Source organism: Vanessa atalanta, chromosome 9 (genome assembly GCF_905147765.1).
Source record: "Vanessa atalanta chromosome 9, ilVanAtal1.2, whole genome shotgun sequence".
Taxonomy (NCBI): Eukaryota; Metazoa; Arthropoda; class Insecta; order Lepidoptera; family Nymphalidae; genus Vanessa; species Vanessa atalanta.
Window position 1 is genome coordinate 6,763,806 of NC_061879.1, and position 25,820 is coordinate 6,789,625.

The 25,820-nt window shown below is 31.5% G+C and overlaps 2 protein-coding genes and 1 long non-coding RNA gene across 3 annotated transcripts; 1 reads left to right on the forward strand and 2 right to left on the reverse strand.

Annotated features, from left to right (window-relative positions):
* Nucleotides 1-1,186: 1,186 nt before the first annotated feature.
* On the reverse strand, nt 1,187-25,731 carry LOC125066640. Its single transcript, XR_007119690.1, has 4 exons — nt 25,720-25,731; nt 19,085-19,090; nt 15,546-15,549; nt 1,187-1,307 (listed from the first exon to the last, which is right to left on the reverse strand). It is a non-coding gene; the product is annotated as an uncharacterized LOC125066640 (long non-coding RNA).
* On the reverse strand, nt 1,303-15,941 carry LOC125066638 (protein expanded). The gene is made up of 4 exons (XM_047674836.1): nt 15,792-15,941; nt 5,363-5,614; nt 4,948-5,027; nt 1,303-4,868 (listed from the first exon to the last, which is right to left on the reverse strand). Exons 2-4 carry the CDS (start codon nt 5,583-5,585, stop codon nt 1,371-1,373), a joined length of 3,801 nt encoding a protein of 1,266 aa, XP_047530792.1. The 5' UTR covers nt 5,586-5,614; nt 15,792-15,941; the 3' UTR covers nt 1,303-1,370.
* On the forward strand, nt 21,001-25,370 carry LOC125066639 (transmembrane protein 62-like). The gene is made up of 5 exons (XM_047674837.1): nt 21,001-21,411; nt 21,665-21,914; nt 22,662-23,557; nt 23,624-24,195; nt 24,285-25,370. The coding sequence occupies exons 1-5, from the start codon at nt 21,211-21,213 to the stop codon at nt 24,316-24,318; spliced, it is 1,953 nt and encodes a 650-aa protein (XP_047530793.1). The 5' UTR covers nt 21,001-21,210; the 3' UTR covers nt 24,319-25,370.
* Nucleotides 25,732-25,820: the final 89 nt, after the last annotated feature.

A 25,820-nucleotide genomic window follows, 5' to 3' on the forward strand; every position in this document is an offset into this window, starting at 1 on the left:
CTTCAATCACACGGCTATTATTGTATTTAGTTATAGCTTGTAGTAAGTATGGCTAGTATTACACTGGCGCTTGTATTTTTACAAGTCTGTCATGCATGGTAACAAGCAGATCTCATAATGTTTATTTTTAAATAATAATGGAGTAACAAATCATAGCACTAGCTCTTTGCCGATAAGAAATAACCAAATAAGTTGTTACTTACGGCTATCGGGAAAATCTGTTCTATTTGTATTACTATACTCTAAGCCCTACTGGCTTCTGCCGGGCACCGTCCGGCGTGTCTCGTTTCTAAAAGGTCGCATTCATTCTCATTTCCGATTTTAATAGCGTGCCGATTATATACATCACTACGGTCAAAGGTGACTTAAATAATTATAAACTTCTTCGAAGGCTTTCTTATAAGCTTATTAAATATTTATTACAAAAAACTATTCAAATAGGTATGTTTGATTATAAAATCAAATTATATTCTGTGTAGAGCAACTTTTGTATGTTGTGATTATACATTAGTACCTGTTACTACATTACAAACCATGCAATGCTATTTTAAATTAAAAAAAAAAAGTCTTCTGAGGCGCCTTATTTACCGGCGATTTTCGTTTCCGGAATCCGAATAAAATGAAAAAGAAGATGGATGGAGGAAGACTAGCTTAGATGTATTTACTGAATTTTGCTTATTAGAATGTAGGTATTGTAAATAAAATGCAGTAGTCATTTGAAAAAATTTACTATACATTTGTACACATTGGACAATATGATGTACTTAATAAAATAATTACCTGTTATGTACACGATTGTGAACAAAAATAAATAGATGTGGATAATATTACATTTCTATAATTAATGAAAACTTAGCAATGACTTCAGATATTCTTACTTATTAAACGTTATTTTTACCTCGGGTTAACACATAATAGTGAGTATTTATTATTATTTCTGGTTAAAATAATTCACTATTTAATAGAGAATTTAACAATTCATGATTGTTTTCAATAAATAAATTACTTTTGTACACTTTACAACTGAATTCATTATTACTTTGATATTTCTGAACTCAAATTCCTAGAGCATAAAAAAAATATATAAAAAGCCTAATTAAAGAAGGCAATATTTACAAATCCAAGAATACTAAAACTGTGGTAGTTAAAATATTTGTTACATTGCCTATATATATCAGTAATTTTAATCTCTTGGTTATTATTTTATGTGTTAAATTAGAACTAAATTCTAGTACTTAACATCAGTGGGATCGTTTTATCGTCTAATCTCAGTCTTTAGTTACAAAAATAAAATTGGCGGCGGAAGGCTGAGTGTTCATAGCACTGGAAGGATTCACATTCCTAAACAAACTATAAATCCTAAGGCCACGTCATGAGCTAGGTTGACTTTTCTTTAATTTAACTGCGCTTGGGTGCATTACATATGTATTGGACAAAGCTCTAGGAGTGTGAGTTTCAGAACCAGGCAATGCAGGGAGTTTATCTGTAGGATTTCGCCCTAAAATTTTTTTCTGTGACACTGTCACTACCTTTCTTGTGTTTAACTCTGGTCTATTTTTAAGATCTAAATTGTCGGTGGTGTTTTGAGAACACTTTGCACTTTTTCTTTCACTTTCACAGTCACTACTACTATGTTTAGTTAGTTTTGTAGCACCAAAAGCTTTAGTTTGTTTTAATAACGAACGGTCATTACACAAAGCAGCAATTAAAGGCAAATCAAGATTTTTACTTTTTTCTCGTAATGTCTTTATGTCTAGATCACAATTAGAAGTTCTTACTTTAGTTTCACCAGGATTATTATTGAGAATATTACAATTGAGATTTTTTGACTCCTTTAAATAACACGGAATCTTTTTTTTATGCTCATAAGGTGGCGGAGGTGGTGGAGGCGGCATTCTTCTTGTTTTTATTTGAGGCGGATCCTTAACATGAAGTATATTATCATGTGATTTTGTTCGAGCAAAAGTTTGTTCTGCTACACATGTTGGTATTGGAGGTCTTTCTAAATTGATTGAATGGTTACTAAACGAAGTTCTACTAGTCACAGATTGCCAACTTGTCCGAGTGCCTGGTATTTGTATATAAGAATCAGAAAGATTTTGTATTGATCCATACGTTGATGAGGCGGATAAAGATATTGACAAATATGGCGTGCTTCTATATTGTAAGCTATTTTTATGTATATTAGATAATCGTGATTCAGTTAGTTTATGATCTAAATAGTTCTGTTGCGATATTGAAGGGTCTTGAAGAGGATAGTAAACGTAATCAACATCACTATACAACTGTTGATGAAAAACTTGGTTATGGGGAGGTGGTGGTGGAGGTAGTCGAGAAACTGGTGGAGGAGGTGGTAGTCGCGGCCGACGTGGTGGGGGTGGTGGAGGTGGTAATTTCATCATTGCGACAAGAACATTTGAGTCTACGTGTGGGATTACTTCTCTGGATGGCGAAAGATTATTGCTTAGACCTTGTGCTAATTTCGACCGTTCTGCTCTACGACTGGATGCTTGATGTCTTTTCGATTTTTGAAAACGATGTTCTACGACCATAGGACTAGCAAATGTACGTTCACCAGAAACATTAACCTCTCCAGCTTCAGCTTTTAATATGGTAATCATTGGTTTAGAAGTTACAACTCTGGCAGCAACTTCTTCTTTTTCACCAGTTTGTTTTACAGGACTTGATATAGTGGCCCCGGGGTAAGCTGGTGGGGGTTTTAAAGGTGTATTTGAGTGTGGTGCGAGTGTGAGATGTTTATATTCATAAGGCGGCGGTGGTTTATCAGGACACTTGGGTAAAATAGGCTCATTTTCATCTAAGTCAAGAATATTTGGTAGCGACAAATTTAATCCTATACGACTGTCAATTCTGGTTGGGGGCGTAGGAGGTCGGTCAAAGAAAGAATCGTTAGGATAATTGTCATCGGATGGAGCTGTATCTTCGTGTCCTTGGAGGTAACTATCACCGGAAAAAGGCAAAGGTAATTTAACGTAATCAGATACAGAGTCAAATGTGTCACTTACTGACTGATTTTTGGGATAAACTCCTCTACCTACTATTAAGTCACTCAATTCACTTGCACTAAGTAAATTATGTTTATTATCAGTTGGATCACTTCCATCACCATGAAATGACATAGCGCTAACGTTAGAATTTGTTCTTTCCCGAAATAAGTTTTCTTTGTCTTCATGTTCCTTGCTATGATATTTTGTTACGCCATCTACACAATCAGTGTTACCCAAAGTAACATTTAATCTTAAGTTTTTAGGTGACAGGTTGATTCTCTGTGACTTGTTTTTTAATATGGACGAAACACTATCGATATCCGCAAAGTCGTTTTCATTTGATGATATTTTATAACTATCATAATGTGAGCTACTATATTCTGTTCTGGTTCCTTTAGAATGAGTGTACATTTTAGATGGTGCTGTTAACTCCGAACTACCCATTGTATACACTCCACTTGTCTCGCTAGAAGCAGCTAGAGTAATCGGTTGGCCAAGACCATCATATAGAGCTGATGCTGTATCTTGGGTGTATTCACCATCTATTTCAGCAGTACTATTATCACTTATCATTGAATTTTGAGCCGTGTGACTGTATCCTAATTCTAAACTGCTTGCATTAGATGCTCTGCTAAGGGTACTAAGTCCTCCACGTGCCATTATTACAGTGCTGCACGATGACGAACATTGTGAACCAGTACATTTCATTTTGCTAGAGGTTGGACTGTCTGTTAGTTTTTCACTAACACTTTTATCTGGTAAATGAACAGATTCAACTCTATAATTTGTTGAACAGCTACCTATGTCTAAGGAAATATCCCTTTTAGTTACAATTTCACCGTCATCTTTACTTTTCTTTATTCTTGTTTTACATGTTTGCAGCGGTGATGACGATTTATTGTTTGTATGTACTTCTTGAGGAATGTGACGAATGAAATAGGAATTTGAGTAGTCTAGTAAATGAGCTAATGCTAAACTTTCTGTAGAAGGAGCTGGAGGTGAGTCAATCATAATTTCTAACTCATCTTCGGATTGTACTCTATCACTGACAATACCTGATGTAGTATTTGAACTTGTAGAAGATATAAGTGAAATTCTTTGTTCATTTTTATTCTGGCAGTATTGAAAGTTAAAAGACTTTAAATATGTATAACAGTTTTTCCTTTCATTTTCTTCTTTTCTTAAAATATCGCTTAACTTAGGGGAAATTTTCATAGAAAACTGATGCGTTTCCTTACATAAAGCAAAAAGATATTTACATTTTTCTTCGCTAGAAGAATACAAAGTAAACTTTCCATCTTCAGTTCTTATTTCAAATTTCTTTCTGTCAAAACTAAGTTTACCGATAGAGCTCCATACAAAACTCGATATAGACCCATTGTCTGGTAAAATTTTAATGCCCTTGGCTGTAACTAGAAGCCATACTGTTCCTGGTTCTAATTCTGATTTAGATTGCTTTAGTCGATATCTGTGTGAATTAATAGTATCCGGAAGAAGACAAACTTCACGAATAAATCTCACTTCAGCATCATTTTGCGAAAGACCTCGATGTTCGCGATGACAAGCGCGGATAGCTGATGAAACCCAATCGCCAGTTAATGATGGCGGAGTAAAATCTTCAGCCTTAAAATATTCTTTATCTTCATAAAGATTTTCATCACCAAACTTAGCTTGCAATGCTAAACCGATTAATAATAAAAGTATTTCGGCGGGTAGTGCGTCTCTTAGACGAATATTTTCTAGTAGTTGTAGAAAGTATAAATGGCGTCCGATTTCATCGTGTAGTAGCAGGGGGCTCTCGACGTGAAATTGAACAAGCAGGTGAAGCTCCAATAGTGGTTTGCCATTGCCATCTAATCCCTGTAAAATTAAGATTATATTATTAGAACTATGTATAACTAAGGCAATACTGACATGAAAAATAAAATGTAAAACTCACGTGGGTATGTGAAGACCTCCAGCTTTTTGGAGCGTATTTTGAAAGTTTACTTTCTAAATCAACGAACAAGTATTCTCCATCTGAAAGGTATTGTTTTGTTAATATTTGCTGTAAGTGAATTGATCAAAGGAAACGGATTATCGATTTCAATCCCGATAATGGAACTTGTATAAGAACCACGAATAAAAATGCTTGTAAATCAAAATGAAAAACAAAATACTATTTTTTACCATAAATTCTATAAATTAATTTATTTTATTGGTAGTTGTCTATTGATTTTAAAAATTAAACTGTCATACATTTGACTAAGCCAGCATAGCATATACAGAAAATGAACTATTTTGTACGTAATTAACCTAATAATGTTATTAGTGTTCTGATTTTATTTATTTCTATTACAATTTGAAGTGCTTACTTTGCATAACTGCTAAACCGAATAGCTCGGTATCTGCCATGCCTTGAAATTGTGAATGCGCTTGTGCCAAAGCTTTTAATTCTTTGACCCTCGCTTTGGCTTCCACAACGAAGTGTAGAGGCTGAGGCTGGCCGGGCATACGTAGGGACAGGAGGCGTGCGCCCGCACCGAGCGCACGCGTCTCCCCACCCAACGGCCCGCGAACCGAACACAGAGCGCGCATATCGCATCTCGATACGACTATTACTCTCCCTGTGAACAATTACATTACGTTTACAATTATTAATATTACGTAGTACAGGAATTGTAATTTACTTATTTTGTAAAATTTTACCGTTAAAGTATGTTTATCTTACAAAAACGCAATAGCCAACCTGGAATAAATAAATCATAAATATAATTCGTTCACCAGAAAAATGAATAGTAAAGAAGGAATGCGCAGATCCGCACCATCTGTGCATTCCAAACTTTTTTTAATACATTTGGTTTTAGCTACCTGCGCCTTTCAAAAACCTTTGCCTAAATGTAATTTTAGTTCGTCAAATAGAGTTGGATTTTAAAATGTAGGCTTTATTCTATTCTTATTATACAAGATGTATCTACGTTGTGTAGGTACTTTTTCGTCTTATGTATTTTAAAAAATACGTATGAAATTGTACCTTGTTGTGTATTTAAATCAACAAAACTTAAATACGATTACGAAACGTATTTAAATTTGGTTCTAATTTATAGTCTAATATAAAAGTAGATTTTCATGAACTAATTATGTCAAAATTATTAATCATAATTACTTGTATTTTATTATACACCACATATGTTTATATATTTCGGAAACGTGCTTAGAATGGATGGTCTTTTGGTTAATTAACTTGAGGTAAATTTTAATACAGTATCTGAATATGTGCTGTTTTTATAGACTCGGACATATTTATAATTTCGTAATAAATCAATATCAAATATACATTACATAAGGCATATGGAAAAAAATACCAATTGGCGCATCGAATTGCTATAAAGATTATTTTATACTAACTCTATAAAATAAGTGAATTATGAAAAGAGTAATTATTCTAAATATATATACTACCGCATCGAAATATAAAGAATACTGTAAACATGTTGATATATATATATATATATATATATATATATATATATATATATAAATGTATGTATTTATTTTAATATAGGCAAACTCTTATAACAACATCAGTGGGCTTAATTAAACATGACCAATTTTATTCTATATCCTACTTAACTTATTATAAATGTGAAAGTTTTTATATAGAGATGTTTGTTTCTCCATCATGCAAAACAGCTACGATGGAATCGGGAGGAATTTGGAATATAGATAGGTTATACTCTGACTTAACACAAAGGGTACCTATCACCTGACACAATGAAAACTTCCCAACCACCTCACATGCAGGCAATGACGCGGGCTAGTGACTTCACATAATAATAATTATCTACGGTAAAATAAGTGGATTGTGGCACGTCAAATAACTATCTCCGCCGTGTGTTTAGTCCAAGTTATTGATGTCGCGAGTAGTTTGTGGGTGACCATTTTAGGAGTGTTATATTATTTTACTACAATATCTATAACATTTTCATCGAATTTGCGACATAAATTGGTCTAGTTAACTGTTACTCCATAGCAACGATATTCACACTACTATTGCAGAGTTATACATATACATTTAAGACTCGATATAGGTAGGTACTAGATTACGTCGTTTTTCTTCGCTCCATGGGATCAAATGATAGAAAAAATTAAAAATGCACTGACTCTATTACATTCGTTTTTACTTCCTTAAGATTTTATGAACTCTGATAAAATTATTTCGCTTTTCTTTTGCTAGCGACATAGAGAAGGAAGAAGTAGAAATTACTGTCTATAGTAAGCAATGTAAAATATTAATTGTATAGTATTTGTATTTTGTATTATAAAATATACATAGGAAAGATATTTTTTTGATTATAGGTTTGTTCAAGTTTTATATTTAAATTTAGTCTATAAATCTTATAACAAAACGAAGTTTGAATAGCCTTAGTTTTATCTAAGCATACTTTTTTTACCTACCTTCTAGGAAATTTATCATGATTATAAATTCTACCATAAATGCTAGAACTTTTGAAAATTTGCAGTACTCTAAACTTAAACAAGTAGGTAAGTATATTACAAAATGTTTCCTGGAATGTAGTACCACAAGTTCGATTCGAAAAAAACTAGATGCGAATAAATTTCATCGCATCCGGTACCTCTGCGGCTCTTCAGCTCTTGATAGCTATAATAACACGTTTTTTTGTTTTAATAAATGCACGATAGTTTGAAATGGCGGTCAGGAGTAGCGGGGCGGGGGCATACCGGTTGGCTGCGAAGCGCGCGGCGGGGTGTGGCGCGGCGGTGCGGGGCGGCGGTGAGGCGCGGACGGGGGCGCTACGTAAGCGCGGTAGCAGCGGACGGCGACGCGAGGAATGCGGACGACCTTCAGATGCCGAGCGCCCCTCCTCCTACGCCGGCCGCATCTTGCGTCCTCGCATACCTATGGCGTCGTTGCCTCCACTTTTCGACATCTCGCCACGACTTTTGACACTCGCACATTGTCATGGATGACGGTAACGGACGGAATGCTTTAAGGAAACGATGTGCATTTTTGTTGTGATGAATAAAATCTCCGTTTAGTGTTACATTATAAATTAATTAATATTATAAATTTTAATAAAATCATTTCCTTCGTTATTATTTATATATTAGATCAATATATTTCACAAGGATCAGATTGGGTTAGTTATAAGTCGTTGCAGTCGTGGTTATGATTATTTTGATGCGAGCATTTCGATTTTACATATTCCTAATCTTGTATGTTTTTAATTACCTAAGTATGAAATCTCCTTAGCCTTCCGGCATAAAATAACGGACACTGATGAAATTTGTATCCGTATTATCCAGTTCTTAAAATGGCTATGATATTTTTGTAAATTGATTTTTCAAGAATAATTTAAGGTCAATGTGAGGAAATCCTATCTGCTAGGTAACTTCGTCTATATATTACCTATATAGTACTTGTACCTATATTTTGTTTATGAATGCAGCTTACGTTTTGAACATCTAAATACCTATGGAAAGTAATTCAATAAAAGAATTTCAGGTTTACAATTTTAGTTTGTGTCTTATTACTTATTTTTGAAAAAGTGTTTCGAACTCGAACAGCATTATTTTGTCACGTGCAGTGGGTCGAATTGATGAAATTGAAGCACAGAACAATAAGGATATTTTAGTATTATTAATTATATTCACTAAATCAATAAAGATATAATTTTGGACTAAATGATTACACATATATATATATAAACTATAAAACAAAATAGTTGGAAAAATCCTATAGAATATACAAGGTAAGTAAGATTTGCCTAAAAGCATTATATGATCTACATAAATGTTTTTTATTGGATGGGCACGTCTTTATGATCCAAATTCAGCTGCTTAGGCTAAAGGTAGCGTTTAGATTAAAATAAAAATGCAGTTCACTGTGTTTAATGGTTCTACTAGAAAAAAATATATTTATATTAAAAGAAATTCTTAAAATTGGACCCACCGTTTCTCTATTTTTCGGATGTTATGAACATTTTTTTCGTAGAAATTATGCCGAACAAAGTCCGTGACTACATATTTAAAACCATCAATGTTATCATTGTGGTCATTACGCGGATTTAAGCTTACCTCGCAACTTCAAGATTCTTAAATGTACACTCGTTACATCATTTTACATGTTTATTGTGACTGAGAGTTTTGTACGGTACAAAAGTAGTACCACTCAATCAGTAATTTCTTGTTGCTAAGTTTTATATTATATATTTATATTGTTTGAAAATAAAGGATGGTTTCGAATGTATGTTTTATTTTAACGAAAATGTTTGTATAAACTTCATAAAAGCCACCTTGCCCATATGTATAAGGGAGCTTCTATCAATATTATATTGTGCGTGTCTTACTCTGTTTATGGGAAAAAAATTAAAATTTTACAGCAGCTTTATAATTTGTAGAAATAATTTCTAAAACCTTAATTAATAATATTTTTATATATCAAAGCACTAAATGTTATTAATTCTTATGTTAATAAATGTATATTACCTATCTTATTAAATATATTACGAAGACATAAATAAAACCTAAATTACTAAAACGAATAGAAATGTTTTTGGTAATATATGTGAAAAAGACTGTTTGTATTTAGGTGTAAAACGCAATTTTAGTGTTTTAAAAAAAAGGCAATTTTTTACCATTTTTAATATAAGTATACACTTTATAGTAATGGTAATTTCAGCAGGTTTATTTGATTACTTTAACATAAAGTATGTATAGTAGTTATACTATAAATGTTAATTTACCTTAGATTTATTTTAATAAGTAATGTTATCTATGATAACATTTGATTACATACGCTAAAAGCATAAAATAAAGTAAAAAAAAATTACATAACTTTTATTAGATTTTAGCCAAACATTAAACTTACTTAAATTTAAGTCCTTGTGGAAAAAAATATACTTTTATGATGTCAACAAATGTTTACAATACTACCGTTTATCATTCGTTACAGTTTTAGTTTTAGCTCTGTGCTTTTCTGAATAGCTATAGAATTATCAAAAAAAAACAATATAGATGTAGCAAAAAATATTAAATGATAAAATGACTTTCCTAAGAAATATCATCAATTCCTAAAATAAAATATAATATTCATAAACATTTTGTTCAAACCTCCAAAAGTAAAAATAAAACTAAAAGTATGGAAATCGGATTATTTAAATGGCATTTTAAATAATGTATGTGTATAAGCATACGTAGGAATTTATGAAATTTATGGTTGGCTTCTAAAATTCTAAAGAACTTGAAAAATACATTGATTTCCGATTTCTTTAGTCAAGTATAGTGGAAATAGCGACTTTACTTGACTCGAATTATAATCTGTTTTATTTAGTGACAGGGGTCTACTCTTTGACAATAGCTAATATGATATGTATTGCTTGTGCAACTTAACTATCATAAGTGAAGTGTTTAGATAACTTTAATGTTGATTAGGTTAATGATAATTTACCTGACTTATTTAATTTACTTGATCTCAAATCTGATTTTAACGTTCGGATCAAACAAAGTTAAAAATCTGCAGAGTAAATACACACATATTCTGCAGGTTACATAACAAGTAGACTATCAGTGGTCATTTCTTAATCGAGCGATGATGAAATTAAGACGGTTTATATTATAATAATACTAATATTTATTCTTATTTTTATTAGATTTTAGTAGATTTTTCTACATCAGAGTTGGATGATCTTATGTTCCAACTAGCAACTCGCTCCGGCTTCGCACGGCACTTTTTTGAAGACCGTTTTAAGGTGTACAATACTGTACTACATTATTTTGACCTATCTCGTAGGGTTCACAGCCAGCGTTTTCAATTTAAGCATAAAAATGTGTTTATTTACGACATCACTTTGGAAACCTCTAAAAATATTATCATTGTTTCTTTACTATATTGTGCATATATTATACATATAAACCTTCCTCTTGAGTCAATCTATCTATTAAAAAAATTTCATTAAAATCAGTTATGTAATTTTAAAGATCTAAGCATACATAGGGACAGACGGCGAGAAGCGACTTTGTTTTATACTATGTAATGATAACTCAGCGTTAAGTGATTAATTTAAACTCAACAAAATAATTAGCGAATGTCAGGTAAAAGTCTAATATAATATTTATAATACTTTTTTAATTCGCTATTCATTTTAATCTATACTTATAAAGTCGTTTGTCCTGACTGTTTACCATCGCATAGCCAAAATTACTGAGTTTAGAAAATTGTTATTTAGAACATACTCATTTTGCTTATAATTTTGCTTTTTAGAACATAGACTTATTTTGCTTATAATGCTTTATAATTTTAGTTCAGTTAGATACGTACCATATAATAAAGAGGAAATGGGACGTGTAACTTTGTAAAATATTTATTCATTGGAGCTAGAAAGATGAAAATTAAAATCCTTATTAGAACCATACGAAATTGAAACGGGCAGCTTCTAAACACGGCTAATACTGATTCATTAAAGCTCGAAGATCACTAATAATAATAATTAATTAATTCATTCATTCATTATAATATATATATGTAATTATAATATATATATAGTATGATTTTTTTTTGGATGAAATTCACAAAAACCATTAGTATATAATTCTGTCGCTAGTGGATTAATGTGGATAATTGGATAAAACTAGCGGATAAATTTATCCGAAGATCACGAAAAATAGTCTGCATAAGCACCACTTTAATTTAGTTATTATTCATTTACCGTAAAATATTTATCCACGAAATACTACACAGTTCACCTTAGTGCCTCCGAGTTCTTCGGGTTGTTCTGACTTTAGACTAGAACTAATTGTTATTAGACCACTTTAAATCATTATTAGTCTGAAAATATCCTAGTTGAAACTTATCATTAATAGGAGAGAAAGCTACTTAAATTTTAACACAACAAGTAAGACATTTTACCATCTGTTAGTTTTCCTTTATCAGTATAATCTTATTTATTTGTTCTTTTTTTTATTTATTTATATAATATTTTGTAAAATTTTAGGTCAATTTTAAACGCCCACAAAAACTAAGTATATAAAATAAAATATTTCTTTTTTCGTATTATATTATATAAGTATATTTTGTATAGATAGATAGAGTAGGTTAGAACCTATCAAATATTAAAACGTGTAGGTACGCAAGCTATTTCTGTTTAAAATTCCTACATTAAAGATAAGAAAATAGTTTGAGAGCCGTCGTAAATATACAACGTACTTAAAATATCTCTATTTAAAAAATACTGTTAAAACGCTTTCAAATTCAATCTTCGATACGAATAAATAGACACATGGCATTACATTTTAGTAATCAAGTCATACTAATATGCACGTTCATTTATGAATTAATAAAATTTGTTTTATAAACAAAAAAAATGTTTTCATATGAATAATACATTATTTAATAATCCTCTATATTATCGTTTGATTAGATTCAGGCTAACGTAAGTCTTTATCCTAAAGTGCAATGTACAAATTAGATTAGTTAATTCATTAATGATTGAAGTTAAAAAGAAACAAAATTGACAGATTTCTGTCGATCTCAATTCTGCCATAGTATTTCGCTGGCATTTTATGATTAGTTTTAAAGTTTATGTATAAATAACTTTACTGTATAATAATTTAGTAGACAATAACTTGCTAACTGTCCACATCGAATATCGAATGGTGTAATTGCAGTTAGACTGCTTAGTGTAGTCGACACGTAGCGCGTGCCGGACAGCAAGCAAGCAAGCGTATACGAACGAGTAAACGAGGTGCAGTGGCAGAAGCGTAAATGTCATCGATTGATATGGCGACATATTGCAGTATCTTATTCGCGGTTGAATTAATTAATATAAAGAATGAATGGTTTTGGAACCATGAAAACTAATTTTTTAATTGTTATTTTTCACTAGACTAAAAGATAGCAACACTTAGTACGATATTTAGGTCGGTGTACCTAATAGTGCGTTGACTCATTACTTTCAGACAGTGTAAATGTTATGCACTGATTTTCGTATGGTGTAACAAAAGCTAAAATATGATATGAATTGTTAGATCATTCAACTAAGCTAGAATAGATTCTACTTTTGACGTACTTGTGGGTTCCCGAGACTATACTGTAACGTCATACTAAGTATACTTAGTATGTAAAGTATTAAGCATAGTTTATAGATATATTCACTCACGAAGACGCGCCCCACACGACGGCGTAAAGACAGTAAAAAATAAATAAGTACATATTAATAATTAGTTTATTGTTAAGTTTAATTTATTAGCAATTCCTATATAACATGTATTTGCGCACATTGTGTTGTCTATCATATTGACACGCTATTAGTTGAAGACCCAGTCAATATGATACATACTAAAGAAATCTTGTAAGAAAGATCGTCAGTCGTCTTAGTACAAGATGATAATTTAAAATGAAGGTGAATATGCACCTAGTGAATAAAGCTTCACGTATAACTTAATGGTAAGGTTTTGGGGTATCATCTATCAATTTTGATGAAAATTAGTAGGAACTCAGTTGAACCCCAAGGACAGACAGACTACTTTTTTCACCTTTTAGGGAACGGGGATACCCTGGGCATGTTGGGGATAAAGTGTTGCAAGCAAGTTCTTGAACCTTTTATGGCCAAAAATTCTAAGCGGGCCAAGCAGCGGTTTCCGTTTGTATATATGAATCTTCTGAATGTGTGTATCTTTTGGATCGATTTCGAGGTTTAAATAAAATTCTTAAGTCTAGTGTCAGCTTAGCATTCCTTCTAATGGTTCGACGTATGATTATCTCACAGAAAGGAATTTTTTAAGAGAAAAAGATATTAAAAGTGATTATTGTTCAGTAAAAATGAAGATCCTTTGAACCTAATTGTAATTATGGTTGCGCTGTGTATCATTCAGTCTTCTTAACAGATAGCCCCTTCTTTTTTATTGTCTGTGGCCAGATAAAACTATATTAGACAGCCCACTTAAGCATCCATTAAATGTTCCCAAAATTCATAAGTATGATACTGTACTAGAATAAAAAACAATGAACACGGCTTATTAAACTTCAGCTAGCACTACCTATGTACATTAGCATATGTACTTCTTAGTCCCTAAATAAACTCATATACAACAATAATGTCAATGCCTGTGCTGTGTCATCAGCCAATAAATCATTTACTTTATCAATCACTTAATGCTGACCTTGTTTAGCGCACGTCGTTTTAATAGCGCTACAGTCTACATGCGATGAAGTCAAATGTATGTACATGCATACTATATACATAACTTGATTTGTGTTTAGTTAACACACCGCTCGTAGTCAATAAACAACAATTGCTTATAAGAAATGATAAAAACGCAATAACTCGTAGTGAAAAACCTAGTACTAATTTATCTATTGGAAATGTTGTATAAAATGTATCTTACAGGTATGTATTACAATTTCTTTTTTTAGCAAAAGACAAAGTAGGTTGCGATGAGTCTACAGTTTAATCATATTATATTCGAACATTCTGAAGCGTTCTTTTTTTTAAACATTCCATTCTTCGCTTAGTGGCAGCGTGATTTATGTCAATATTTTATTATTTGTGTTTCACGATAAATCGATGAAAAAACATAACACCTAATTAAGCTTCCATTGTTTAAAAAATAATCTTTTCGTTCGACGAAATGAAACAGAAAAATTGAACAGTTTTCTATTATTTTTATTACTCTCTTTAATATGGTATTCATCAGTCGTGCATTTCGATTATAGATTTTTAATAGAGAAACTGAACGAATCATGATAACTTTTGACCAGCATTTGTCGTGGGAACCGTAAATAAGCGAGTTCTTATCCATTCTGGAGAGAAAAAAAGTAAAATTATTCATAAAAAAATGGCTACCACATAATTTCACAGAAATAGCCATATCCTCCATATTCTTTTTTCAATAGCTATTAGCTTTATAATTCATCTTTATGTACTAACATACATAACTCATATTCCTTTGCTGTCAAAGCATTCTTTTTGAATAAAGAATATAACTTAAAAAAAAAAGAAAAGACAATATAATAATTATATTCCTTAATGGAAAGACTTATAAGAAAATATTTGCTTGCCATCTAATTTTGTGTCGTAGCACATACAAGATTAGACTATTATTTGTGATAGGTGCCACTGGTTGTTTTTTACTTAATTCTATACTAAGTATATAGGTATGTATGTGTACAGTTTTATAGGTCTACAATAATTACGTACTTTGTATTTAACTTTAAATTATTCTATAGCTACCAATGACATACAATATAGTAATAGATATACAGGTACCTAAAAGTCGATGAAACTGCACTATACTTGTTTCAGAAACTGCACTGTTTCAGATATTTATTTAGTTTTAGTAGTTTTTTTTACTTTTTACGCAACAAGTGAACTTAACTCATTACTTATAAATTATATAACTTTTAATAGATACTGTTAAATTTGCATATGGAAGCATACTGTATGTGGTTAATTGAATAAAAACATTGTAATATTCTAAATTGTATATAAAAGGCATATTAGAGTTGCTTTTACAAAACATATGCTTATCGCATACCACTCGGCTCAGCGTTTGGCACTTCATTAGAGTTTAGTATAGTTTTTGTGGTGGTAGCTCAACTGCTAAGCGGTGGTGCGATTGCAAGAGGAAGGGCGCACGGGCGCAGGGTCAGCGGCCGCGGCATGGTGTCGGTGCGGGCGCGGAATTCGAGCTATGTGTATAAAATAAAATGAAAGTGGCTGTATCGTGAAAGCGCGCGCTTATACTGCGGCCGTCCAGGGCGTCGTTGATAAACAACTCACTCACCATTAATAAATAAATCCAAAGTTGCAGATCACATTGACATCGTACTCCGTACTAAACCGCATCCAAAGGCACTTCACTTCACTATGCGCGCGATCTCTAAAACGTAACTTAGCGGCACAACGACGATGCGCATAATCTCTATAAGCGTGTAGGAACGACTGAGTGAGTGAAGCGACGAGTCCGACGAGGGCGCGTGGGTCGGCATAGGCATGAAGGCACGCGCGGGGCGCGCCACGACTTTGGCTCAGTGGAATGCAGCAAGATAGTGGCGCACGGGTATCGGCCGAGGCCCGTTGTAGGCTGGAGCATACAGCCTCTGTATGTTAGGACGCACCTCATCGGCGTCACCGTACTCGTACGAAGAATGCGAACGGTCAAATATGCCATTACAATTATAGAAATAAAGATATAAAATAGGCTATGACTACAGATACTGTTACATATTGTACCTACGCATAAAAAAATAAGATAGACTTTTTTGACTGGTTGTAGGAGATTAAAATTTTCATTTATATATTTGGTACAGTCTATGAAACAATAAAACATATACCTATATATTCAATTGATATTTATAGTAACTATGTACCTGTTTTTTTAAATAATGGTGTTACAAATGCCTAATTTAATGAAAACAGTTTATGATTAAGAATATAGGTAATTAAACTATGTAAGTATATATTATAATAACAAAACACGTGACCTAAGGTAATACTTATAACGCGGCAAAATATTTTGTTTGAATATAGGCTATTAAAATTGAATTATCTTTCAATCGAAAATATTAATTATATATTTTTCTGATTCGTTTGAACTGTTAAATGGAACTTATTAAACTAAATTTATGAAAATTGAGTAAGTACCTAAGTACATACCTACCTACTTAGAAGTAATAACTTAGGTACCTCAAATTTATTGTCTATAAATATTTTGTATTAGGTATATAAATCAATCGGTAGTTACGTATATCATTAGTACCGAGTACGTTATCAATACCTAAGTTTTTTAAGTTCATCTATTTGATTTCAATCATTTTAAAGGAATGTGGCCTGAGTGTGCGTTATATTTATAGTGAATGACTCATAAATTAAAAATAAGTCTATTAATTATGAGTTAAGCGTGTAAAAATATAATAATATTATTAATACTAACTACATAACACATACTTTATGTAAATAAATCCAATCATGGTCCAGAAATTAACAACCTACAGCTTGTAATGTACAATGGTTCTCACAAATGATATAATCAGTGAGTTTTAATGACCACCTCTATAGGTAGTTCTAACTGAGCCTCACTTAGAATTTTTATTTAAAATTTAATCCTGTTTTTCGATCGGCTAGAATACGTAGAAAAAATATATCATAAAATAATTTTTATTCTAACAAAAAGCAGACGGATAAATAGGCCGCCTAATGGTAAGAGGTTAATACTGATCAAAGACATTGGCATTGTCAAAAATGTACAGAAGCCATTCCTTAAACCAATAAATACCGCAAGATAAAGTATTTAAATCTACATTAGAAATTTGAAATACGGATATTTAATAAAATATCGATCATTTTACTGCATGACTATATCTGATGCTTGTTGTCTCATGCATGTTTTAGAACGAACAGAAGTAAAGTAGATTGTTTTTTATAATATGCAGTACATTATTACTATTAAGTTCCCTGTTTGTAGCACTATCATTCTAAAATAAGTAAAATTTAAGTCCTCACTTTGATATTCACATCTTAGTCAATCCAATTCCTAGTTACTTACTCGTTAATGGCTTTACACTTATAAAATTGTATAAAGGTGTCTCAAATAAACGATGCTGTGTCCTTCTTTCGAATATTAAATCAAAGATTTTGATAATATCAGAAAAAGAGATAAATCTGTATTAAACTAAGCAAAGCTATTCAACAGTTATAAATGTATAAGTGTAAACGTTTTGTATATTCACAGTAACATTGATCACTTTGATAGAATCAGTGATAAAATCATTGTATGTACACGAGACGTGAGGATAAGCTTATAACGTCAAGTTTCCGAGTCCGCAAAGTCAATAAATCTGGGGCAAGGTATTCGTTATTTCGTTTCTATAATAAAATTTCACAGAATTTTTTTACTTTTCTGATTCATAAATTCAAATTATTTGTTAAAAAAACATTAACCAAAAAAACATTATTCAACACAACATTACATTGATAAAATTAAAACGACTAAACAACTTTCAGGTAGGATGTATTATATTTATAATTGTATATTAACTAACATAACTTTGTATTTTAAGCGTTGGAAAAGAGTAAAGACTGAGGTCCTTCACGACAGCTACATCTACATTCCGAACCGGTGCAGGTGGAAGCTTGCTTAATATAATTCCGTAAAATGAAGATTCAAAAGTGCTTGTAAATGTCTATTAATAATAAAGTATCTTGATTGATTAATTGAGTTAGGCCTTCATTTCCTATAGGTATCGGTTATGTGCCCAAAATTCAAATTTATATATTTAATCACTTGAACCACAAGTAATTTTACTTCCTTGAGTATTGAACAGTTTTAAGACTATTCAAGTGATTTGAGTTCAGTTACATACCTTGATTCGAATTATAAATGATAAGCGCCGCTCTGTAGTACCACCAAATGAACACTATATCTAGTGCTTAGTAGGTACATATATATGTCAATAAAAATCAAAGCCTGACGACCGCAATAGAACAGATACATAGTCGTCTCTCTGGAAAAAATAATCAATGTCTTTGTGGCAACTTCTAAAAATACTCGATATTCCCTTCAAAATGATTTTAATAAAGTCTATATAGATATAGTTGTTTCATAGTAGGTATGTTTGCATCAATGTTATGTATATTTACAAGAATATATATATTTTTGAAAGAAACGGTAGTAAACTAACAACACCTAGTTTCCGACTTTGCTATGTTACTACGTACTTCCTAGGGCACGGTAATCGTAACTCTCATAAGTAAATTTTTCTGAGTCAATTTTCGTTTAGGGCAGGATTTGGCTCGGTCTCCATTGGTTCAGTCATTGCGACGAGCGCTTCCGATTTTCTTACAGTATCCACTTTTCATCATAAGTAATCGATTTAAAATCCCTTAATTATTGTGTCGATTGAGCAAAGTAACACAGCAACCGACGCGTTTGCAAGTTCGATTCACTCAATTCATGAGGTACCCATCCTTAAAGTTTTTTTACTTTCCGATTTGCTTTAAGTGGATTAATACAGTTGTATCACTTACCCCGAAGCCTGCAGCTATCTCTGAAGTGTTTTGTGATGGAGCCGCTTCCACAATAGCCTTTAATTCTTCATTTACCACTTTGGTTTCCGGCTGTCCACGGGGTTGATTCTGAAGGTCGAAATTTCCAGAACGAAAACGTTGAAACCAAAAACGTACCGAGCTTTTTTTTGTGACACCAGCGCCGTATACATCATTAATCCTTCGAGTTGTTTCAGCAGCACTGGTGCCACGGTAGAACTCGTACTCGTAAATATACAGATATTTCATGTTTTACATTGTGCGGCGACGCCAAAGAAAAAAAATGAGGAAAAAACAAATTATATTTTCAAAATTCGAATGTACCATAAATGAATTTATAAATTTGAATTTGGAATTCTTAACCAAAGAGGAGATATTTCAGATCAAAGTGGTCAGTACGACAAAACGATAATTTCATACGTAAGGACCTAATATATTGTATACTTCAAATAGTTTTTGATTAATATATATTTATTTGTAATAAAATACTATTCACTTTACCTCATATTATAACCTTTATTATTTACTTTCATTTTAACACAAGTTCCGATAGCAGATTTGTTGACATTCAAAATGTTATTTCTTCGGGATCCTATAACGAATATAATTAATCATAGATTGTTCACGTTCTTTATTAATGATATGATATCGCGCCAATTATTTATCTTTACCATTTTTCCGTAAATACATTATTTTATTTAATATTTGTACTTTAATTAACATAATACATTTATCAACTACACCAACTTGTGTTTCTAGAGTGGGGTTTTCTTATTATACAATAATTTAAGTATAACATATCATTGTTTTAAATAATGTTTACAATTTCTTATGTTTTTTAAATATTATCATGAATAAAATAAAATAAATGGTTTGCTATTTGGGTGTGATTATCTAGTTACGAAAAAAAAAATGATGATGAGACCATATTGCAAACCATCTCTGATAAATAATAACAGCTCAAATATCACTATAACTGACATATATACATCAGCTCATGAACTTAAAAAAAAAAAAATTAAGTTAGTTACCTACGGGTCTTAGTAATATTTTAATTTATGATAGTAGGTAGCACTAAGACAAGCGTCAAATGTCATAGTGTAGTGTTCGTCACATTTTGACTTATCGATTATTATTATATTAAAAAAAAAGAATTTGATAATAAAATGCGTCGTGCCTTATATAATCTGTACATCGTTCAGAAATGCTGTGCGTAAAATGTGTTCTTGTTTATACTCTCGAAATAAAACCACTATGTCTATTAATGATGGGTACGAGAACTGTGTAGTTCTATAATTAATTGTATGTTATTAAATAATTCTACCATAATTTAAAACAACTATAGTCCTCGAAGATCACACTCGTATTTGTCGTTATTTTTTCCTAAAAACTAGAATAATATATTTGTCATTTCAGGTCCGTACACAAATTTTACTTTTGTGTTTACATTTATTTCAAATTGTACGATGCGGTTAAATCTGCATTTAGTGTTAGGTGATTTTCCCGCAAAAATGTAATTGAATGAAAAGTGAATTTAAAATACGTGTTGTATGTATAATATAGCTCAATTTGATAGTTTAATTCCAGTGAACTTTATAATAGAGTTAAGAAGCAGTTTAATATTAAGGTATGTTGTATAGGTTTATTCCCTATACCACACACTTTATTCATTGATAATTCATTATGTATCATTTTAAGTAATCATAAAGCACATACAAAGAGTACTCTCGAGTCGTATCTTAAGCTATATTAGTATAACAGTCACAACACATAGGATATTTTTTGTTACTTCGTCGTAATTTTATTTTCGAAACATCTGATATATCACTGTACTGTCAAAACGGTTTCTTTGTCGATAGCTCGATAATCGACAATGTAGATTTTATATAGCAGTACAGCTGGAATTGTTAAAAGTTGTCACTTGTCAGTTGTCATTGTAGACATTGTATGAGTGCTCACCGCTGTGACTGCTAGACAATGATAACACCTAAATGTCAGTTGGTGTCAAATTTTGTTGACTAAAGAAAAGGAGTAGTTACATCAGCTCATGACTGCATTTTTTAAATTATATACCTATTGACGATGTTAGGATATACTAAATTTACAAGTGCTAAAAACAAACGATAATTGAACTGACTTCATAATCAAAACTTCACAATATGTATTTCTCCAAAGCAGCCATATCACTTGTTTGTGTGCTTTTAATTCTGTCTGTATTTATGGCTAATTTATTAAATATAATTGCTATAGACAATTTTTATGCAGAAGGTAGTAATATAGGTGAAAATTATACAAAGTATTTAGGCAAAAAATATGGACAAATGACTGATTCCACCAAAAACCTTTTGTGGTTTTTGCAGGTGAGGTATCTATATATAGTGTAATAAAAAAAAATGTAATCACCTAATACACAAATAATTTAACTTTATTTTACAATAACTTCTTGTTTTACTATTATTTAAAATAAAGTGAAAAGGCTTTAATTTGTTATGTACTTATGCTAGAGTTTTCATTTCTTATAAAATTATTAGTGCCTCACTTAAAGTGCTTTTTATTTTGTTATTTTAAAAAATAATATAAAATTATTTATTTTTAAATTATTATTTTACTTAGATATCCGACATACACATCAGTATATTCCGTGACCCAGCAAGAATTGCTCATTTTCAACAATTTACTGATATAACTGTTAAATCTATAAAGCCCCTTATTGTGTTAGCAACTGGAGATCTCACAGATGCCAAAGCTAAAGACAATTTGGGTAGTTCTCAAGTGAAAAAGGAATGGGTGTACTATCATAACATTATAAAGGAGTCTGGTGTTACTGAATATACAACGTGGCTTGATATTAGAGGAAATCATGGTATGTAAAAGTTACTTTTTAGCTTATAATACATTAAAAAGCAGACCTGATTATAAGTAAAAGCAATACAGAGTAGTATAATAGAATACTTCTTAGCCAGATTAGCTTCCATAAAGCTTTACAATCTTTAACAAAACCGTAGCTACTAAAAGACCAAAGACCATGGAACTAACTAAATATGTATATATTTGTGTTTTTGTTTTTTTTCCTATCAACTGTTTGTAAAACCTGTGTTATAATTAAACACTATCACCACTAAGTTTTTGTCTTGTATATCTCTTAATACTCCACATAAAATAATTTCTGTAAAGGCATCTGGCATCTATTTTATTCAGACCTATCCTTCAGACACACTGTCAAATATATATATGTCTTATCAAAGAAGTGAAATGATCCCATAGAATATTTTTAGAAAGAATAGACAAAGACCATCATAACAGATGATTATGAAATCTATGAAGTTTAATTCATAGCGTTGAAAAAATTTCTAGTAGAAATTAATAAAAATATATCAGCCAATATTAGAATAGAATATGTGTTGGGGCTTGGAGGAATTTTTTTATATAATTGGTGTAACCTAGTAAAGTCATTCTGTGGAGGGGTTACATATCAAACTTTGTATATAACATAAGTATAAAACATATCATATTATTTTTGATAACCATGCCTTCAGCAATAAATAACAATAGTTGGTTTGCCAGTGTTATCTTAAATATAATAAATATGACAAATATATCTCATTTACAGATAACTTCAATATCAGGACAATTAATTCTCAGGAGAATTATTTTAGAAACTTTTCCATACAAGGGACAACTCATTCTAAATCATATGCCCATATAGTTGAGCATAATGGAGTAAATGTGGCATTTCTAGGAATGGATGCCTGCCCTGATCCTGGTTTAAGACGACCCTTTAATTTCATAGGTATTTTAGATGTACAAGAACAACAGAATTTGGAAAAATTAAAAAATGAAGCAGACCAAAAAGCTGATCATTTAGTTTGGTTTGGTCATTATCCTACATCATGTATATTGTCCTTAGAAAGGGATTCCCAAAGAATGAGTGTGAGAGAACTTATTGGTAGTGCTGGTGGCTCTCAAGTATATGTTTGTGGACACTTGCATTCAATGGGGGGATTAGTTAAACAAATGTATACAAAACACAAGAAAGGTTATTTAGAACTTGAATTGGGTGACTGGAAAGACAATAGAATGTTTCGTTTAGCTGCAATTGATCATGGATTATTTTCATTCATTGATCAAAAGCATAACTCTTGGCCTATAATACTAGTGACAAATCCAAAACATGCTCGATATGTTTTACCGGGACGTGAACCTCTTCAGTTGATACCAGAATCAACCCATATAAGAATATTAGTGTTTAGTGATGTCAAAATAGAAAGTGTAAAAATTTCTTTTGATAAAATTAGTTGGATGCTCTGTAAGAAGAAAGATGGTCCATTATATGTTTGTCGTTGGTTGCCACATTTGTTTGCAACTGGTTTACATAAGTTATATGTTGAAGCAATTGATGAAATGGGTAAAAATAATACTTTAGAACATCCATTTTCTTTGGATGGTACTGTAATGCCATTTGGAATAACATCGAGATTAATGCTAATGTTGGATGCTGGTGCGGTGGTAAGTTTAAGTATAATGTAATTAAATTTTATATAATTTTCACTAGTTTTAATCGATTCATTATAGTTTCAGACCGTATTTGGAACATTACTTATAATAAACGTACTGCCGCTAGTGATTTTAAGGCTTCAAAAACGACCGCCAAAATATATGAGAAGATATGGTCAGCAAATACTGCGGAGCCTCTGGTTATTAAGCAAAATTGACAGAATATTTTACCCTATAGTTTTATATGCTATTTATTTGCCTTTAGGACCTTGGGTAATTGGAGAACTTATTGATGGATATATAGGAACTATATTTGCATGGGGGATTTTAATAAAAGGAACATATCTACCCGAACCATTTACTTACACATATGGAAGTGTACAATTACTGTTCGTACAGCTACCACTTATTCTTGTACTAGCTCATTGCTTGGATACTAGATTGTTTGCCCAACATTTAAGAGGATATAAACGCCTAATAAAGAATATGCCATTCATTTTTCTGTTATCCATTCAGCTATTATTAGCGTATTTTTTTTGGCTAGAATATGGCACAATTTCGTTTTTATTCGGGCCTTTAAGAACTTGGAGTGTCGTTTTAAGCACTTTGCTATGGTACAAAACGTTAACGTTACCGCCCGATTATTGCAGGTAATTATTTATTACTGTTATGAAGTTTGAATTGAATTTGAATAGTTTAATGTGTATAATTAATTTAATGTGTATCGTATTTTTTACAGGTATTTGATCAAGTTAAATGATTTGCCATCATAATCGTGTGATATTTTAAGATATTTCGTATTTAATCAGATGCGAAGATGTATTTCACTGCACACTCAATTGTATTAATATATAGTCCCTTTTCCTTCTACGGACTTCTTTCGATCGAGGTTCGCCTCTGCACGTTCAGAATATATGTATTTCTTACTTTATTTAGCATGTCCTATTTGAGCTTAGGATACTTATTATATTTTATTTTCTGCCACAATTTACAAGTGGGTTAATTGCAAAGTACATAATAATATTTTATTAACTGTACAGTATAATACTAGTAAAATCGAGGTTTTAGCAGTCAAGATGTATTTTTCCACAATCTATTTATTATAATGTAATTCTAAACAAAAATAGTCAATTGTTTAGTTTGTATAAAATATAAGTATTTATTGTACCAAAGACTTCGATATGAACAAATTCAGCACCGTAACTAGGGGTTGCAGTAGAAATAGTTGGTGTCCACGGGGTGACGTTCTGATTTTGTGCCCTTGGAAAATAGAATTTGATTGCCATTTCAGCAAAGAATTTACTCAACAGATGTCAATAAATGTTTAATAATAATAAAATGTTTTGAATTACATTGTAATTTATAAAATAAAATAATAAAATTATGAGACGACTCTTGCCACTGTTTCCAATTATCTGTTTGTCTGATGTTTAGGACAAATTTATTGCCCAGTCGAAAAGTTATGGAGAGTACTTGAGATTAAATGTCTCTTTAATATTAATAACGAATTGAGATATGTGTATTTAAGTGATCCGAGCGCCTCTACGGGGGTATGGGCTTTCCGTTGTCGTTGTCAGGTCCTAGTTGCGGTGCTGAACAAATTAAGCATTCCAAACTTAAATGTTTTGGTTATTTAAAAATTTGTCCCTATAAAGTATTAAATATTGTGATAATGTGGCATGATTATAATTTTACGCAACTATTATTTATATTTTGTAATATTTTATGTAAGAGAGACAATGTAATTGTTTTGAAATACTGCGACGAAGTTGTTTTAACCATATTAATAAAATGCGGTTTTTTAATTAAAAACTTATTACGACGATTTTATTATTTTTATGTTAAAATTGTATTAGATTTCGTGATTAAATAAAAAGAAAAATTTTGACTGGTTCGTTAGTCTAATGGCTAGCTTGTACCTATAGCTGCAAATTCTGTGGCCCACATATAGGGTTGGGCCTATAATAGTTATTGGTTATTCCCGTTAAGGAATTCTCAGTAGTAGTCTGAAACAGAACTGTCTCGGATATTACGTAGTGAATGAGGAATGAATGTGCCCTGTGCCTAGTGAATGAGCTCTTGAGTTTACGCACACACTGTAATATGTCCAACATAGATGTCTAGTATTGTTTGTGCTAGAAGGTTATGTTCTGATTGATGTCTTAGTTTAATACACACGTACTGAATCTACAATTATTTCAAAAATCTTTGTACATCATAAACTACTGGTCCAATTTAAATAGGAGAAAGGTATTTTATTCGTTGAAAATATTTT

What these genes read in the sequence shown, in the direction of transcription:
- LOC125066638 (XM_047674836.1), bottom strand. Translation starts at nt 5,585, where the DNA reads ATGCGCGCTCTGTGTTCGGTTCGCGGGCCGTTGGGTGGGGAGACGCGT. An exon ending in CGGTTTAGCAGTTATGCAAA is followed by an intron (nt 5,028 to 5,362) that starts GTAAGCACTTCA and finishes AATACCTTTCAG; the next exon opens with ATGGAGAATACTTGTTCGTT. An exon ending in GGAGGTCTTCACATACCCAC is followed by an intron (nt 4,869 to 4,947) that starts GTGAGTTTTACA and finishes TTAATTTTACAG; the next exon opens with GGATTAGATGGCAATGGCAA.
- LOC125066639 (XM_047674837.1), top strand. Translation starts at nt 21,211, where the DNA reads ATGTATTTCTCCAAAGCAGCCATATCACTTGTTTGTGTGCTTTTAATT. An exon ending in TGTTGGATGCTGGTGCGGTG is followed by an intron (nt 23,558 to 23,623) that starts GTAAGTTTAAGT and finishes GATTCATTATAG; the next exon opens with TTTCAGACCGTATTTGGAAC. An exon ending in TTACCGCCCGATTATTGCAG is followed by an intron (nt 24,196 to 24,284) that starts GTAATTATTTAT and finishes TATTTTTTACAG; the next exon opens with GTATTTGATCAAGTTAAATG.